Source organism: Uloborus diversus, chromosome 2, assembly GCF_026930045.1.
Source record: "Uloborus diversus isolate 005 chromosome 2, Udiv.v.3.1, whole genome shotgun sequence".
NCBI lineage: Eukaryota > Metazoa > Arthropoda > Arachnida > Araneae > Uloboridae > Uloborus > Uloborus diversus.
In genome coordinates, this window is record NC_072732.1 from 30,288,765 (window position 1) to 30,309,361 (window position 20,597).

At 30.9% G+C, this 20,597-nt stretch overlaps 1 protein-coding gene across 1 annotated transcript in view; it reads right to left on the bottom strand.

Annotated features, from left to right (window-relative positions):
• Window positions 1–7,028: 7,028 nt before the first annotated feature.
• The window catches only part of LOC129216943 (heat shock 70 kDa protein 14-B-like), a 49,993-nt gene continuing 36,424 nt past the window's right edge, over window positions 7,029–20,597 (bottom strand). Inside the window, exons 9-14 of the mRNA XM_054851163.1 lie at window positions 16,156–16,258; window positions 15,194–15,322; window positions 13,445–13,519; window positions 9,907–10,080; window positions 7,412–7,467; window positions 7,029–7,132 (exon numbers count right to left, since the gene is read on the bottom strand). Of these exons, the coding sequence (XP_054707138.1) occupies window positions 7,039–7,132; window positions 7,412–7,467; window positions 9,907–10,080; window positions 13,445–13,519; window positions 15,194–15,322; window positions 16,156–16,258 (631 nt within the window). The 3' untranslated portion in view covers window positions 7,029–7,038. The remainder of the gene's footprint in view (window positions 7,133–7,411; window positions 7,468–9,906; window positions 10,081–13,444; window positions 13,520–15,193; window positions 15,323–16,155; window positions 16,259–20,597) is intronic.

The window sequence follows — 20,597 nt, forward strand, 5'->3', positions numbered from 1 at the left end:
ATTTCTGTTGCTTGCGATTCGAGTATGCTTCTTTATTACCTTTTTCTTTAATGAATTTTATGCATAAGTGGCATTTTGTTTTACGCATGGATTGGAATATTAAGAATATTCACTTTTATCTTATTGTTCGATCATTACTAAGGTGAAGTTTGCTAGAAAATAATCTTATAATAAATTTTTTCCAAAGTTACTATTAATCGTTATACCAACTGAAACTCGAATGATGCAATAACTAGAAGCAAACTTAAAAGAAACATTAAAAAGACGATGATTTAAAGGCCTGCAAAATAGCTCAGAAAAGTTATGTGGAATAGTTTGCTAGACATATCTTTATAGTATATTTAATTTCTGTTCCACGCTGTCACACACTTTAACGCTGATTTAAAGCTAGAAAAAGCTTTAAGGTTTTGTTTTGTTCAACTATTTCAAGTACTACCAAGTATGGTTTTGTGACTGTCTTTTCACTGACATCAAAAACAATGTGAACATAGTACTTTGAATCAATTAACTAATCAGAAACTTCATCTTAAAACGGCTCTTCATCATTAGCATTCATTTCATAAAATGCATGTAATCATTACGTAAGGAAGCAACTTCAAACAGTACTTTATAGAAATGAGCAAAATGTACAAGAATCTAAAAAACATATAAAACTTTATAAAATTCATTCGTAAAGTTATTAGGTGCCTTATTGCTAGCTGATTTGGTGCTTTTTATTGACACCTAAGCAGTTTTAAAAAACTTTTGTATTCAAAACTCTAAAAATTTCTCAGCAACATCCTTCACTCTCCCCCCCCCCAAAAAAAAAGGTAGTTAGTAGCCGTCCTTGGGTATGTGTTTTCTGAAATCGTGTGATTTGACACAAATGAACCCGTTTTTTAAAGTAAATTCTGGTTTAGTTAAGCTTTGGAAAAAAAAAAGGTACGCAACCACAGATAACTTACAACCAAAGGCTTTAAAACATCAAGTTACTGTTATCATAGTAATTATTTTCATAGGAACATTTTTTTTTCAGTCAATCATAAGCAAAAAATAACCATAATTGCTTAAATATAAAAAATAACTTCTTTTTCTGTTTTAATTGCATTTTATAAGAAATTTTATACATAATTTTGATGTTTAGCTGTATTTCCCTTTGTCAATTAAAACATTTTGCAATTGATTGATTCAACAATAATTTAAAATATTTTAACATCAATGGCAAGTTTTGTACTAATAAATCCTGGAGTACATCACTCTGTAGTTCAACAGTTCAATTAATAAAAATTTACTTTGAAATATAAATATATATATAAATTAGCCATAAATAATTGTTTTTTAATCATTTATTAACACTACAAATCTATAGAAAACATAGCTGCACAATTTAATTTACACGTTCATAACATGTTTAAAAAAATCGTTGAAAAAAATCAAGGTATTCAAAGTTCAATTAAGTATTTTAAAAAAAGGACGAAGGAAAAAAATAAACTTGCCAGCAAACGAACTTTTGACCTGATGGGCATGAATTTCTCGTGTTTCACTTAGTATTTGTTTTCTTTCCAAATTCTTGGACCCAAGTATCTATGTCCACCGTGGACGTGACGTTACTTCCTATTTAAGATATTTTCATCATTTTCTACAATAATATTGTGAAACTTAGCAGGTAGTTGTTCGCTTTTCATTTTCATGGAGAACGATAGCGAATCCATATCGGCCATCTCAGAACAACATGGCGCGCGTTTCAGCGGCGGCGGCGCGAAAGGCAATTGATTGACAGACGATTCGACCAATGAAGAGCGCGTGTTATTCACATGTCCAAACTCCAGTACCGTATGCTTAAATGCCACCCGGGCAAACCACCCCCTCTCAAGAACTTGGATTTAGAAAGAAAAGCTTTTTTTCTCTCAAGTTACAGCTTTCAAATATTAAAAGCACACGATTTGATTAATATATATTTGTTAGACATTAAAGGCAAGGGGGGGGGGGTGCAAATTATAGGTAATCCTTTTCAATTTTTTTAAAAGGGATTTTTAAGTCATCTCATTTTTCAACTCGTAACTATTGGAAAATTTGATTTTTAAATTGAATTTCTAACGTTGTAAGCGTCATGGGCGAACAAAATGCGAAATTTTCATAAAAAGGAATTCATATTTCGATCTCTGTTTAGAGGTTTTCCCCCTTCCCCTGAAGGGAGAGAGGGAGTTGAAAAAATGCAATTAAAAATTTTTTAAAAAATCCGGAGTCGGAGTCGGGCGTTTCAAAATCCAGGAGTCGGGGTCGGAGTCGGCCATATTCCTTCCGACTCCGCAGCCCTGCTTTTGAAGGTGGATGTGCTTCGGTAATGTGAACTATTCTGGGTAAGGTTTTGTACAGCTTGTTCCCCGAACTTTTTTTGGATCGTACTACGTACAATCTGTATAGGGTGTATTTATGCTTCTCCTTTTTTGACTGCTGTATGATGGAAGACAAAGAACAACAGCCAAAAAAAAGAAGGAACAAAGACACTGTTTAATAACCAATTTATTTTTTTTTTAATTGAACATATAACTAAGTTTTCAGTAATATTGTAATAATGTATGGATTTAGGTAAACTAAACATAGTTAAAAAACATTAAATTATGTTGTTTAATCATTCAAAAAAAATAAGAATAAAACTATGAAACCGTCAACAAATTACGCAATTAAAGTGGAAAGATTGCACGTAGACATTTTTTAAGTCATCAAATTAAACAAAACAGGTAACAGATAAATTACAATATTAAATCATAATAGGAATATTTTTATACTTATTTAAAATTTATGAATAGAAAAGTTTGCATTTTTCATAAAATGTATAACAGTGACATAAATTTTGCGGAAAAAAGAAACAGCCATGAAAAAAGCGAGGTTCTTAAAACGCAGCTACAATAAACAAACTCAATATTTACACCAAGCTAATAACTGAATACATATACTACTTGATCTGAGGTTTGCACACGTAATATTGAACAATTTGATTGTTTAATCTTTTATGAAGCACTACAAACAAGTTCAAATTAAATTTTTCAATTTAACAATAATTTTCTGAAATTTAAAAAATTGCATAGTAAAAAATCCTTGAAACTTTTCGATACATATTATTAAACATATGATGAAAACGAAAATAACTTATTCGTTGATTTTATATAAATACATAAAAATAGTTACTTACAACAGAAAAAAAAATCGATCGCTATTAATGATGCAAAAAAGATTTCGCATTACAAAATATAGGTGAAACAAGTATAAGAAATACGCAAAATGACATTTCTTGTCCAAAATAAACAATCGCTAAATATTTAAGAAATGTTTGAAACGACGACGCTGAGTTAGGGGGGAGGGCGTAACTCACAAAGTTAAACTTCGGCCCCGACTTCGGCTTAATTTTTTTAGTACAGAACCGCTACCACCAACACCTCGGAAGAGTTTCTGAATCTACTTCAGCACTTCCGAAGAAAAAATTCAAAAGTCCCTTTGTTTTCCAAATTATGTCACCACTCAAAACGTCTTTAATCCATTTCTTGCATTAATGCTCTAAATTCTTCCTTAACAATAGATAAAGCTTGAAAAAAAAAATCTCTAATTTTATGAATGGTGTTAGTTTTAAACAAATCAGAAGCACAACTAGAGTTTAATTTCAGAAATTGAGGGAGTGGGAGGAGGGGCACGCAAGTGTTCTCGGAAATACAAAAAATAGTCGCAAAAAATCGAGTTCAAAATAATCATAAACGTTGAGCAGAAAAACCCTTTTAAAACTTGCACCCCAGTTTGTTTGACGTGCAGTGGTGGATTTAAAATATAGCAAATGTTGCAATTACGCGAGAGGCCCCATAACCATAGGGGCACCGTAGGAGTTACAAAAATGCTTATGATAAATGTTTTACAACTTCTTTGATAGGGAAATAAGGCCCCAAAATGTATTTCATTGGGCTCCAAACTTGTAGCTCCGCCGAAGTGATACAGAAAAGACTGCATTACTGTGGTTCATATTACAAATATCGAAAAATTAAAAATTACCGTCGGTTCAATGGGAATCTAACAAAATGAAAAAAAAAAAACGGTTTCGCCATCTCATATTTGTTTCCATGGTCTCCAATTCTGCAATATATCACCAAATGATCGTCAGTCTGAGACGTTATATTAGTCTTTCATTGAAATAAGTACTTAATAGTCACAAAAAATCAGTTAATAGGCTTCTTAGAACACACGCTCGAAAACAAAAAGGACAGTGCACAACTGGAACGTGCGCACATTCCACATGCGAAAATTGAGCCCTCTACAGCTTACCATTTTTGAGTTATGACTTATGAGAGATACATACGTACATTCAGCCGCAAGAAACAACGCAATAATTAACTTGTTTGGTACCTGAATGCAGTATTAAAAACTCTTTCAGGGGTGACCAAATTAGAAATTCATACTGAAATTTAAGTAAACAATTTTATTTGAAAACAATAACTCCCTTTACTTTGTATTAAAAAGTAAAACAACAAAGGTCCTTTTTTTTTTTTCAAAAACATCGGCCAATTCCATCGGCTTTTCGATGTTTTTAAGGCCGATGGGCCGATGTTTCCCGCAAGTTAGCATCGGCCGCCGATGCCGATGCCTAAATTGTTGAACCATCGGCGCCGATGCATCGGCCAGGCCGATGCATCGGTCGAGTCCTAAAAACTTCATGAAAATAATCCGTCAAATAAAGAAACTAATAGAATTTGCCAGGTAGTGAAATAGTGTTAAACAAAATAATTTAAAATATTAGTAAAGTGTTTTATTATCCAAGCAGTTTTCTTTACAACAGAGACGATATAAAGATTTCAATAAAATTTAAACAGTCCAACGAACGCCAAACGAACACGGTATCTTGCTGGTCAGAAGATAGCATGAAATAAAATTAAGCTTGCTATTATTGCTCCTTAAAAACACAAAATACCTTGGACCTTTTTTTTATGACTTGAAATTCTCAATTAAAAAAACACAAAGGGAGAATATCTATGCAAAAAGATGTGATATCTCATCAAAAACAACCTTGTTGTAAAAATTTTCTTGCCAAGAAAAACTTGCTCTTCCCTATAAAAAAGAAGGCCTTCATCCTAACCCCCCCCCCCCGAAAAAAAAAAAAAAAAAAAAACTTTTACGGAAGCCAAGAGTGTCAAACAAACTGGTAGTTAGTACAGAATTAGCAGTCTGGCTTCCTTAAGAGGTTTACCACCTCCAGCTCAGTCACTCCTATGCCGGGCAGATGAGTGCTAATTAGCATGAAACTGCAGTCCTCGGCTGGAATCGACTGAGCTGGCCGTGTTTTCATGTATTTCTACCTCAGCCCTGGCTATAGGGAGGTAACTTACTGAATTTAAAAAGTATTTTAAGGTAAATTTTTTTTAAAATGAAGTAGGTAATTATTACTAAATAATAGTTTTTGTTTTTATGCAATATTTTAATCTCTTGCGTAGTTGCTATCTCTTGCTTATGTAGTTAAGTAGTCTCTTGCTTATGTTGATTAGAAAATTTGTTCGCAAATACAATCACAATGCAAGATCGTTAGGTTTGAAAATGAAATATACACTTAATAAATAACCTTTCGAAGAATATTTTCAGCAGTATATCAATAGCAGTATATCAATAGCAGTATATCAATATTACAAGAATATGAAAACTCAACATCAAACCTTTTGTTGTGATGCACTTATCAATATAATATTTATGTCAGACCAAGTATTTTAACTTAAATTTTGCATTAGTTTCCTTACTTTTATTGCTTTTCTGTACCAAATTAGTTGCTATATTTGAATATTGATACTGATCATTTTATGATTATGAATGAACATTTTTTAGAGATTTCAAGGTGCTTTGCTACCAATTAACAACCTTTGTTAACCAAGCATTCCCTCCTGTGTGAAATCTGTACCAACCTAGCTTCAAAAAGTTTGTGCACCCTTAAGTCCCGTCATATTTTGTAAGGACACTACTACAAATTAGGGACAAAATATTTGACTTACATTTGGCCACTAATTAGTGGTGGAGAGCATACAAGTTGAAAAAGTGAATTTATTTTTGATTACAGGATTCATATTGCACTAAAGACAGTCAACTTAAACCTTCTAAAGAAAAGTCGAGTTTTCTTGAATAACATATTGTAAACATTCACGTCAGGAATTGTTCACAAATGATGTCCTACTTTGATTGGGGAGGGAGACAAGAGGTGTGGATTAAACATTGTTGAAATTTTTATGTTTTATATAGCTAAACTATTAAGGGCAGTAATTGCAAAATTTTAATTTTTTTGCATTTTTGTCATCTGTTAGCTATATCGTACAAGCTTGCTTATTTGGTTTCCGCTGAAAAAAAACGCAAAGAAAAAAAAACCTAATTTCAACATTTCCTTGTTGTTAGTATTGAATCCAACACATTTCTTCAAATATCTCAAAAACTCATTTCTGCAGTTACTGCCATTTATCTGCCCAAGGCAGTATATGTCTTTTTTTTTTTTTTATCTGTGCCGGATCTAGGAGAGTGCAAACCTTCACTGATGCATCAAATTTACCCAATTTTTGTTACTTGATGACAAAGGGGGAAGAGTTTTCAAATATGTTGAAAAAGAGTGGACATCATTTATGGGCAGCCAATAAATTTTTCTCCTTTGCCTTCGTTGCATCGAAGCAACAATAGGTTACGTTGCTTTTGTTTTAAGGCTTAGATGTCTTACTGTTGCTCTGAGGCGAGGATACACATATAACCAGTGTTGCAGTTAAACAAAATATTTAGAGGAAGGCACCTCTATTTGTAGAGTAATGTCATGGATGACAAATTTTTGGTTGGTCAAAAAAGGTGAGTTTATTTCACTTATTGTTAATGCCAAATTATATAAAACATGCCATTTTTTAATCAACAAAAAATAAATTTCAGGGAACAGCATTGAACTTCAACTAAAGTGTTGCGTATTACTTTACTTTTTTGTGTAAAATGTGTATAAAATTACTAAATGAACCAATGTTTAAAACTTTATTAAAAAATAAATATTTTTAACAGTATAAAAATTTGCTATGAACACTCTTGCGTAGTTGGAGAAACAACTGTCGCAGTTCCTAATTCCCTGGAAGTACAATCTTTACATATTACACGTAACGAGCCATCACTGAAACAGAAAAAAAAAAATAAATAACAACTTTTGAAACAAAACATATATAACTTATAATCTAAAAAAAGAAAAACTTATTTTAAAAGAAAATTGTAATACCACAAAGAAAAAATTTCATTTCAATAATAATATCCCTATGGCTTTTAAAATAAATGAATATTAATGACGGCTTTTTACAAACTTAATTATGTCCTAATGGACTTACATAAAAACTTTTTCTTTCCCTTTACATTAAAAGCTTTTTAAGCAGTTAATTTTTCAAAAAATGATACTTGCCTCCTTATTTGAAAAGAAAAATATATTACACCTACAGGAAGATTTGACATACTTAGCTGAAAAAGAAAACAGCATATTAATAAAATTTTCTTTCTTCAGTAAAAAACATTAAAAAGTAAAGCACCTACATTAAGGTGTTTGCAAAAGAATAAATGAAAAAATATTCAAAAGTTAAAAAAAAAAAACTACTATAAGCAATGTAATTAACATAAAATTGAACAGAAAACACATTCAAGCACAAAGGATTTGGTCCTTTAGAAATTCATTGATTCAACTACAGGAGTTTATTGGCTTATATTCTGCATAAAACATAACAAATGCATATCACTCCTTGGAATCGAAGTTTGAAATACATTAATTTAATATCAGACGAAGTGATTATAGGCTAGTGACAATAAGGTAGTGTGTGAGAGAAAGATTCAAAGAACAGTGCAGCATGTAAAAATGAAGAATGGAGACTTAGATCAATAAAGAAATTTATAAAAACATCACCTAGTAAAGAGATTATGAGCTTATATTTCTCTCCAGTGATACAATTACAAGTTTATGTTTGATGCAAATTTAATCGCTGAAATCAAGTAACAAGTTTAATGTCTATATCCAGAGCTGCCAACTGCTACCAAAAATCGTAGTTTCTACGAATTACAGCTTTGAACTAAGAAGCTACGAAAGCGGGTCACAAAATTACGATTTTCTGTTTTTTTTTTAAAATTAATAATCCCAAGTAAGTTCAGAAAATCAAACCTCTACGCGTGTGCTGCCGGTTTAGTTTTCATGCAGTTTATGGGTTCTTCAGCAAAAAAGCGGAAAAACTGCCAAAAATATCATGAAGAATATAAAAGCACTTGGCCATTCCTTATTTCACCTTTAAAGACGAGTTATGCAAGATGCACTATTTGCAACAGCGATTTTTCAGTTGAACATGTTGGTCGTGATGATTGCTGCAAGTCTATTACTTCAAAAAGACATGCCAACCGGGTGAAAGGTACAGCTAATAATTAAGAATTAATCAATTTAAAATATTCAGTATAAAATCTTTCTTTCCGTATTAATATTTTCTGTATCATACTTGAAATTCATTAAGTATCATGATTTTGTTCTTTATATTGTTGACAATTCATCACTGGCTGATTCTGAAGCAGTGGGCAGTCCCCCCCCCTCCCCTCGCTGCAAAATGCAACTACAATTTTGAATTTTGAAAAGATGGCAGCTCTGTCTATATCATAAAAAACCATAATTTGCAGATAATGTAAAAGTGTGCAAGAGAGAAAAATTCAAAGAAAACATTATGTTGAAGGAATCAAGTTTATTGTTTTGAAAAGCATGCATTTAATGGCTTAAATATCTGAACTAATTTCCTCTTAATGATTACTGCAAAACATTGCTTGTAATACTTTCTAAATTCCATCGATGCACTATTGTTCGACACATGGACACTCCATTTTGTCTATCATCCATCTATGTTGCTGATCAACACATTATGGCAACTACATTGCCATAATGTGTTGATACATTATGGCACTACTTCGGCAATTCCTTATTTGAATGTTATGCAAACTAAAACATATATTATGAAGCAGCTCCTAGATAAATGTAAAATATTTACTTGGTTTTGAATATATTATGATACAAGCGAATTCTAATAATACGTAGGTTGTTCAATAAGTAATAAGACTAATTTTATTTCCACAAAACCACTCATCGGAATGTTAATTTTTGTGGCATGAAAAATGTCTGTTGTCTGTATTATCAAAATCTACCGATAGTTGGCGCATACAGATTCATGTTCCTGAGTATTTTGTGATTGAATTGAAGTCTGTTGACTGGCTGCGCCTACAAGACGCAGCTAGTTGTCAAAACGGAAACGTTGTTGGAACTAAGTTTTGCAATTCAAATTTGTTTTCGTCTGAAAAAAATCAGCATTAGAGACCTTTGATATGAGAATTATTTTACGCAGTGATTATTTTATGACAGTGATTTCTGGCTGTTTTCTCAACTTAAGAAACCATTAAGATGCAAACATTTTGAAAGCAACAAAGCGTGTCCAAAGTCTGCGGAGCCGGGTTTGAAAAAGCTCTCACAAACTTAACCTTCACAAGTTTTTAAGAAGTGGACAGAACGTTGGGATAAAGGCATTTAGTCCCGCAGAAATTACTCTTCTCGCGATTAAAGTTATGCTGTATTTTTTATAAACTTATTGAACAGCCCTCGTACATACTTTTACACTAACAACTTTTAATTAAAATACTAGCCACTAGGGACGCTAGATTAATCCCCAATGTCCTCTGGCCCAATCAGCCTTGCATGGGTTGGCTGAAACTTTTTTGGTGGCAAATTCAAACATTAAAATATGGGACAAAGCTTTTTGTACACAGAAAAATATCAGAAATTCAATTCAATCAAATTTGTAACTTGAAAGTAAGATGAACAACTGAAAAACAAGTTGCAAATGTTCACTTTAAGAAAAAATAAGATCAAAATTTAAAGCAATATACCGCAGCTAATAACGTCCTATGATCTTCTTCATTTGAGCTAGTACTTCCTTCAAATACTTCAACTTTAATATTTGAGTGTTTTTCTGTTACTGTAAAACTCTGTGTTATAACAGTTGGAATTAATGTTCCTCGACAACACAAAAGAATTTCTCCAGGGGAAGACACACCGGAAACCTACAAAACGTTCAAATCAAAATAACGTAAATAATTCTTTTATTTGAATAATTCAAAATAAAGTAACATATTGCTACACTAATTTTACAGCAAGGTTGTTTCAAATCAATAATAATACATTTATGTTTTGAAACTAAGTTTCTACCATCCAATGTGAGGTATTTTAAAAAGTATTTCAAATCTACTGAAAATATTTCTTTCCTCTCTCGATGACTGATATTTCAAGCATTAAAAAGAGAATTTCAAAAAAAAAGTTTAGCATGATAAACAGGTGCATACATATACTCCTTTACTTTCCACTCTACCGTTCCTTGTACCTTCCACTAGTTATGGTTTAACTGGTTGGATGAGACCCTTTAAGATATCTGATTTTTTTGATCCAGACCAGAAACGGAACAATCCCTGGTCCAGCTTCCGCAGATATTATATACACCAGCTCATACTGACAAATTTTAGTGCAAATAAAAAAAGATTCATTTTTACAAACTAAAGTACTGTTTAATAATATAACTATCGCTATGTGCTATGTTGTGCAGCCATACTGTTATACCTACATGAAACATTTCTGTGCAACGTCAAATGGTTTCATCATCAAGATAGAAGGTGCAAATCAAGAGCTTCACAAAAATTTCAAAAGCAAAAGATCTTATTTAACAAGTTTCCAATTTCTTTTTTTTCCCCCTTCCTTTCTTTCTTTCTTCACTTTAATAGTAAAAGTGGAAGAAAATGACAAAGTTTACAAAAACATTCATGAAAACTATCATTTAATTTTTCAGGCAACAGCTGTACATGTATACAAAAGACGGTTCATACTCAACTTTTAAAATTAAAAGTAAGGAGTTTTTAAGAAGTTTTCCACGAGTTCATTTTACTTCTTAAGGACTAGTTTCTTATTCAAAGATGCATTTTTCAAAACTTATTTCAGAAAAAATATGTACAGCTCTAATAGTATTTATTTTTGCTTTCATACAATACATTGAATGCTTTTTAGACTTGAGTCGTCTCGGAATCCAATTCAAATACAAGGGGGGGGGGGGGGGGGGGGGCTAACCATTGAACTATGTTTTATTTTGAAAATGAATAAAAAGTGTGTAATACTGATCGAAAATTAGTATTTTCTCATTAAAAAAAATAAAAAAAAAAATCAGTAACAATTTCCTAACCGAAAAAAAGACATATTATGGATCCTTTAGAAAAAATTGTACAAATTATTTTATTTAAATTTCAAAACAGATCAAAATTTTGTAGATCATTTCAAAACTTTTGTATGACTCTGGTCTGATAAACATAGAAAACTGACAAAATTTAAAAAATTTTCTTATAAAAAGTATGAAAATTATAATTCTAGGAAATAGCGGTACCACCAGTGGCGTAGCGAGAAAAAATCCTTGGGGAGGGTAAATTTTTTCTGAAGTTTAAAGTAAAGCCATGCCCTCAAGTTTATACACTTATACTGTATATATATATATATACATATATATTGTTTTGGGTCTCATGGGGGGGTTCTGACCTCCCTATCCCCCCCATGGCTACGCCACTGGGTACCACTATTTAGCTGAGATAAAGATAAATTTTGGCTTTTGTCGGATGTCTTTTCATCCATAAGCTCATTATTTTTTGCATTGAAAAAGGCATTCCCTCTAACGCCGAAACACGTGTCTGCTGTAATTTGCAAATTTGTGCTTCTTCTAACTTCTAACGTTGTTCTGTCTTACTTCACTATTTAGCTATTTAGTTGCTCTTTCATCTACTGTATAAAATATGTTATTTTTGCTCATATTAGGCAATTAATATCCAAATTTTTAAAATTAAAAAAAGAACTGATTTAAATTTTGAAAAAGTCAGATTTTTTAATTAAAAAAAACCCTTGCCAACTATGGATGTTACATACATATTAAAGCACTTAAAGAAATGGAAACAAAAATAAATTTCAACCAGCAATTCTATACTTAACTTTCTGACATTTGACACTCTTAAAGAGCATGAATTTTGTTAAAAACTTCTCAATTTAATGGTTTTAATAAAAATACAAATCAACCTAATTTTTTTGCCTCTTTACAAGGCATAGCAAACATCACAAATGAAAAAAATCTTATACCAATGGTGGATGCAAAAGGATTGCGATTTTCAAAACGAACGGGTTAAAAGTATTAAGAATGGGACACAAAAGAATTTATTAAAGTAAATTATTTTAGAATTGTATTTTGAAGCTCTGCAATAAATGTATTACTAATAACAATCGACGCAATTGAAGCAAAAATCAAATTAAACCAGCCTTTTAGATTTTAATTTTTAGACTTTCATAAAGGGCACAGAATTTGGCTTGGAAATTTTAACTTTGATTCGTATATGAATAAATTAAAAAGAAATTTTATTTATTTGTCCCCCAAAAGAGCATAATAAGCATCAAAAATCAGAAAAATTTGATTCTCATATCGGATGCAAAGAGATTGCTTTAATCCAAATGAAAGCGTCAGAAGTCTAAAAACGGCAAATGAAAAAATTTATTAAAGCAAAAAAAAAAAAAAAAAAAAAAGAATGGTACTATAAGAAGTCCACAAGATGTTATATTATTAATAATTATCAACATAATCGTCAGAAATTTGGGAAAAAAATTTCGGATGTGGGAAAAAAAATAGTCTAACGAAAAAAATCTGATTTCCGGCAATAATGGACGAAAATATAGCAGAATTCCGGTAAAATGTAATCATTAATGACTTATATTCGATTGGCAATAGCAGAAAATCTTTAAGGCGATGTAGAATTAAAAAAAAAAAGAGTTTGTAAGGAGATAACAGCAGAATTTAGGAGTTTTAATGGCCCTTATTTTCTTAAAAAGCAGGAGTTCATAAGGAGCATACAAACCCCATGAAGACTGTACATTTAGACAAAATCAGGTTTTATGTTATTTTTACCGTTGGGGAATGTGGGACAAAGTGAATTGGGGGAATATTTATGCTATTTTTAGCGACAACAATCTGGTAATATTTTATTCATGAAATACCACATGTAGTACATTTCAGTCAGAAAAGAGCTATTTCTTAAGATCAAAACACATGATAATGCAAGCAATTTTCAAATATTTACACTTATAATGCAATATTTTGTGGTAAGTCCAAAACTATTTTTGTTTTTTTAAAATGATAAGGTTACAGGCTTTTAAAGAAATTTTCAAAATTCCCTGGATTTTGTTTTTTTTTTTTTGATTTTTGAATTCTTTGTATTTTCCCTGTTTCTTCAGGTTTTCCTGAGCAACCCCGTATTCACGTTTTTAACAAAAGAAGTATATACTAAAGTATGGAAAGAAGTAACTTGCAGAACAGATAAAACTACAGAAATTTCAAAATTAATTAATAAAGTTTACCTTGATTGAAAGATCTTGGGATAAGAGATTTGCATAATAATTTTCATCATCTAAATTATGATTCACTAGAACAGCCTAAAAATAAAGCATTAAGTGTGATAAATTATTTGTCACAATAAATGAATAACATATTTTTGAATTTTTTCAAGTACAATTCGGAAAAGAACCAATATAGGTTTTGCATCAATATGTAGTGCATTCTCGCTATCTGGAAGTCCAAGGGACGGTAAAAAAATTTTGAGATACCAAGTTTTCGAGATAACAAGGTCATAATTATAATAAAATAATATTCTAAAAATCTGTCATAATAGTTAAAAATAAGTGGAAACATGTAATGAAAGTTGGAAAAAATTCTAAATACAATAACAAAAATTTTAGTCTTTGAAATGAGCCCAAAATAATAGAGAAAAAAAAACGCTCTAGTGAAGTAGCAAAATGTACTGAATTACCATAACTAGACTTATCAAAGATTTGGATTACGAAACTTGAAGAAAGGTTTCAAACGAGTTTCGCTCAAAACTCGTAGTACCCCAGAATAAAAGAAGCTGGACAAAGGATTGTACCATTCCATGTGTATCTAAAGGGGTTTTCTGTTCATCTCCTTTTTTTACGGAGATGGAAATAGATCAAGAGATCCAACAAAATGGTGTGAGAAGGGGGAGAAAAGTTTTAGGTAGGTTTTTTGGGCTGCTCAGGACTTACATTTTCTGATACTCCCAGGCTCTAGAATGAAAGTGACAGTAAATAAACTTCCCTGAATTATTCCTTACCCCTGAGAGAAACAATGAATGGTGTGAGAAATTTTTGGAAACATTCTTAGTGTTGCTTCAAAACAATGAACTTTGGTTTTTCTGAAACAATTATATTTGGCATTGAAAACTATTCGACACACAAGGTTTAATGACATTAGATAAATACGGAAAATTAAGGAGAAAAATAATTTTTCGTCACATCAAAGTTTTCCAGATATCAAAGTTCAAGGTATTGAGAGTATACTATACTACAGAGGTGTAAAATATATCTGAAAACCTATACTAGGTTTAGGAAAAGTTTTAGTGCAGAAATGAAATTCTACACCTCGTTCTAGTACGATTAGCTCAAACATAGGTTACAGACACACTCTTATAACTTAACAAACACTTATTAACCATCCATTATCACAGGTCCCATCATCATAAGAAATAAAAAACAATATTTTCGCATAGCTAGATTATTGTAGCTAAAAGAGTAAGTTCCATTTCGAGGGTTGAATTGGTTTTCAAAATTGAGTAAGATTGGCTTTCTTTTACAGAAAAGGAATGACATTGATTTCAAATCAGCACAAGGAAGGTTCAGAACTAAATTTGGCGCTGATTTCAAAGTACTATTTTATCATTACCTATTTGTTTAGAAATAGATACTCTATGGTGCATCAAATATCTTGAAATTGAGAATTCAGAAGATAAAAAATTGAGTTCAAACAGCCTAAGGGACACATAAATTTGATCTACGAAATCCTCCTGCAAACATTTTTTTTCCTATTCTAATTATATACATTCTGCTATTCATTAACATGATAAATAATACCGCTATTGAATAAGATTATATTAATGCTTTTGTCACTATTGTAAGGTAAACGCAACATTACTGCATTTCTCACCTCGAGGAAAAATGCATTACATCCAAATGACCATTCAAGTGAGTTTCACAACATATTTATTGAAAAGAAAAGAAGAGGAGAAAAAAATAAATAATAAGAATATAATTTACTTGTTTGGCTGCTCCTACTGCTAGCACTTCATCTGGGCTTATATGATACAATATATTAGCAGAACTGAACATATTTGATATCATTTGTTGTAACTTTGGTATTTTACAGGAGCCTCCAACAAGAATGACCTATAATATTATTTTAAAATCATTACTGATCAGGTGGCATCTCAATTAACTGAAGAATGAAAATATACTGCTGTGCTAAGCAACAAAGTCGCATTTGCACTTTTTATCGAAATTAAGTTACGGTTACTAAGTGATTCTTTGCCATGTATTTTACATAAATACTATGATAGTCATTTGTGAATGGGAAATATTTTTTTAAAAAAATTCTGAAAATGTTACACCTGAATAAAATAGATGGAGGCGCAAAACTTTAAATGACAATTTCTCATTTTGAGCTCAGATGCAGATACAACTTTTGCGCTTAGAACTGGAGTATAGCTGAATTTAAAAAAAATTCAAAAAACCATTCATGTATACAGTGCATTATGAACTACAGAGTAAGATAAAATCTTTCCTCCATAACAAAGCAAAACATACAAACACTGATACTTCAGTACTACTTTTTGATTTTTTTTTTTTATAAAGAAAAATATGCAAGTTTAATTTAAGATAAAATAAGGAGACTGTAAAACCTCTTTAAACTGCCTACCTCTAGTTCTAATGGAAATAGTCCCTTTAGATTCGAAATGGTTAATGGTTACTTCTATCAAATAAGAATAACTTAATGATTATACGCAAAATAAACTTTGTAACATAACAAATTATGTAAAAAATTCTACATATACAAGAATATCTTGGAAAGAAACCATTTTATTTACAACGTGGTTACCCACAACAAATAAAAATAAAAAATGCAATACTGAAGTAACCTATTTCAGAAACCAACTTATAAACAATAAAAAGTAAAAGCCTTGATAATGAGTCTTGCAAAGCTAAACAAACTCAGTACATACCTTACTTATTTCTGAAGAAGCTACAGAGGCAGATTTTAAAGCTTCTTTAATTGGTTCTAAACACTGTAACAACGTACTATGAATAAGAGAGTCAAATCTTGCCCTAAAATTCAAGCACAATGTAAATACTTTTAATGAAACATATTTAAAAAAATCTTGAAATGAAATGTACATATTTTGACCAACAATCATCATAAAAGTTGTATTTCATTAGAACCACATAACTAAACAATGATATTCAAAGAAAAACATTTTCCCACGATAAATCCACCTTTCCCCCATTCTGGGGGGGGGGGGAATAGATAATTAAATCATTTAAAAAGAAATAAAAAATTATGATTAAACAGAGAATCGTGCATTTTATTTCATTCAATACATTTTCACAGGGATACAATTGAGGTAGTGATAAAGAAGTAAAGGGATGTAAGTGCCAAAATTTAAAAATTGGAGTCAACCAGTACAAAAGGAGGGTGAACCGTTAATCTGTTTTGGGGCAAGAGTTAGTACTGGCAGCTCTGGTAGGTGCTGCTATATAGCATGATTGAAAAAACTTTTCAACGAAAGTATACCAAGGACAGGAACTTTAAATGTGTTTGACTCAAAACTTGAAAATGTCCACATACATCCCTTCACTTCTCACTGCGTCACTTGCACCCTAAAAAACAACAGCTTTTAACTTTCAGAAGAACATCATAAATAATTTTAAAAATATAATGGAGATCTTATTTCTTATTGCGATAAATTACTATGTCATAATGTATTACACGTCAAATATAGTTAATGGTACAATGACAAAAAATTTGGTTTATTGCACTTCTCACTTTATTCTAACTTTACTCAAGGTGGTAAAAAATCCTGGAAAAAAAATTCCCTGATTTAGCTATAAAAATTTCCTTGATTTTACAATCATGGCTATCACACATGTCTAAAAGACAGTCACCCACATTAATACATCATACCCGCCGTTTTTACAAGAAACACAAGCAGTAGATTTTAGTGCGAAAAATAGGAAGAAAAACAGTAGGTTTTTATATCAGAATACAAGACAGAAAACAGAAAATGAACATTCAAAATACTTAAGACTAAGCTTTTAACTTCCTTTTACAAAAAAGGAAGAATTGTATTTGCGAAAAAATTTTCACTCAAAAATCGACCTTAATTTCCATTTTGCTCACCCCGGATGAATGTTGAGTTCTTTTCAACCCAACCACACATGGATATATGCTTAGGAACATACAGACACCCGAAATACCCATTTTGACGATCCCTGAGTTAACTGAAATGAGTTTTCTCGGGACATCTGTATGTATGTGCATATGTACCTCGCATAACTCAAAAACGGTATGACCTAGAAAGGTGAAATTTTGTACGTAGACTCCTAGTGGGATCTAGTTGTGCACCTTCCCTTTTGGTTGCATTCGGATGTTCTTAAGGGGGTTATTTACACTTTTTTGCGGAGAAATCATTGTTAACTCAAGTGGTGTTATAATTTGTCAAACACTTGACGGTATATCGCCAAGCATTTGGCCACCAAGTTTAGTCGCAAACTTGGCAAAAAATTTGGTGATTTTTTTTTTTTATTTTTAAGTTTGGTTTTAATTCAGCCAATGTTGGTGATATTTAAAGAGTTAACCACTTAATCACTTTAAAATTGTCAATAATGGGGAAATAAATCTGTGTAAAACGTTTTTTCTTCAATTCGCAAGAAACTAGGGGTGAAAATATTTAGTGTTTCCTTGCTTATTCCAAGGCACTATTATTATTAAATTGGCGCAAAAGGAAGTCATGTGATACACACATCAGTTCGTTTTAATTAAGTTTTGTTTGGTTTAATATTTAACTTGCGACATTTGAAAACTCGCACTCAAAATGATCACAGAATTTCGATTAAACATTAAAACCGAATTAGTTTTTGTGAAAATAAACAAATTTCATTCACAAGCCTTTTAATTAAGCTTTCAAGTAGTTGAAAAGGAAAAAAAATACAATTCCCATAACAGACATAAAAATATTAGAACATGAGCTGAATAAAACAATAAACTAAAAAAAAATGTTTTGTAAATTCTAAAGACTATTTATATAACCTTGATTTGCTCTAAAAAGTATGAAAGAAAACAAGTAATGATTTCTTGACTAAAACACTCAAAATTTTAGTTAATCTTAATATCATTAAATTTAGGTTAATTCTAAAGAAATTTAAAATAAAATTTTAGAGAAAAAATAGGCGGTACACAACTTGGTGCAAATAGCATTTACTATACTGCCAATATATCTTCTCCCAAATTTTAATTTTAATTTCATTGGCTGCTTTAGAACAAACCTAAATATAACGATATTAATATTAACTGCAATTTTTGAGTGTTTTAATCAAGAAGTCATGTACTTGTTTTATTTCATACTTTTAAAAGCATATCAAGCTTGTACAAAATCTTTAAAGTAAAATTTTAAAAATATATATAATTTTAAACGTTTTTGTTTCGAAATTTGAGGGGAAACTTTTTTAAATTAAAAATATATTTACTTGTTACCTACTCTTATTAAAATGAAGAAAGAAAAAAAAAAACGATACTGACTTTCTATTTGATAAACGTATTTTGCACAAAAAAAAAACTTATATTTTTACCATTAGTTTATTTTTTTTTTCAATACTGATGGCAAACTTAAAAGCAATTTTGAACAAGTATAGTAAAAAAAGCTTTTAAAAATGCCTACAAATATATGCTATAAGTTTATCATAACTTTAAAATGGCACATGTTACAGGAATTTAGCTGATATATTTATGTTTAGCAAGCCCAACTTGACAAAAATCAGCTGTTTTTCTCAATGTTATTAAAAAAAGTAAAATTTTGTCACACAGTGTTATTTAAAGTATTTTGTTGTTCATTTAACTTAAGGTTGGTAGGGGTAAGTGGGTCACCCCCCCTCCCCCCCCCCCCCAAACTGAAATATGGATAAAGTTTACGAACTTTTTTGCACTTGATCATGTAAAATTTCATCACAGTGATTGGATTTGCATATATTTAGGTTTTGAGGAATGTTTTTCTATGACATAGCACTTGGTCAAAAAAAAAACTTTTTTTGGGAGGGGGGGGGGGGAGTTTAAGCAACAGGTTTCAAAGACTGTTTCCAGGTTCCAGCAACAAGAATGTCTGCATAAAATATTATTAATAAGTGTTTTAGAAGGAGGGGTCCCACTTATTCCGTAAATGTTTGCTTTAAGGTGTAAGTGGGTCCCCTCACTATGGGGTAAGTTACTCCTCCTATAATAATGGGGATTTAAAAATCAAAAGCAACTCTGATTAAATATTTATATTAGTGAAATACAATACAATTATGACCTAGTAGAATTTGATAGTTTAGCCACAAAAACTGATAAAGCTGGTGATTATGTATATGTTAAACTTACATCAAAGTAAACCATAAAGTATTATGTAGGTCTAATGCTGGAAGTTGATGATACAAACTAAAAAAAAAAAGACACTGTTGCAAGAACGAATAGAAATGGTGAATTTTTATTGGCCTGGTGCAGAAGATGTTGGAATTATTATTGGGGATGAAGTCCAGTATGATGATAGTTTTTATTTAGCATACTTTAAACAGACGCAGTCATTTAGTGTTTACAATTTCTTTTTCAGTTTATAGTTTTGGATAATTTACCGAAATCGACTTTAATCAACTGTATTACGTTTATTGAACACACTTTTATAAGTTATAAGTAAAATATGTACCTATAGGCTTTCCACAAATTTCACAGATGTAATTCTTTTGTTTAAAAATTTTCTGTCATACTGATTTAAAAGATAGTAAATAGCTCGTAAGTAGATGTGTTAGCAAAAAAAAAAAAAAAAAAGATTCATACTAAAAATTTACATACTTTATCAAGTAAAACCTCCTTACCCCTTTTTAGATATGCTTGATTTAAATTTAAATAAAAGGGGGATAACCCACTTGCTCCTTATTATGAGGAAGTGGCACACCCATCTGATTTTTTTTATACAATTGTTAAGAATACAGGGAAGCACTGTTAATACGTTTTTGAAGGGACTGTATGAAAAAAGCATATAAATGAAAAAACGTATAATATGTATACGTTAATACGCATTAGACTCTGTAAGGACCAATTTTTAAAACGTATAATTGATAAAAACGTATAAAAGTGAAAAGTATAAACGGTGTTTCACTGTATTTAAAGCATCATTTTAGAAAATAATGATGAACCTTATTTAATTAATAATGTCCAAGATAAAATAATAAGACAATAAGTTTAAATTTTTTTGTTTCAAAACTTTTGTACAAGGTTTCAAAAAAGAATTATTCTCAAAAGGGGTCCCACTTACTCCAACCAACCAGTGATGTTCCCATCAATTTTTCTGAGAGTGTACTCCCAGTAATTCATTACACACAATATGTATATGAGATCATATACATAATGTGTCATAAT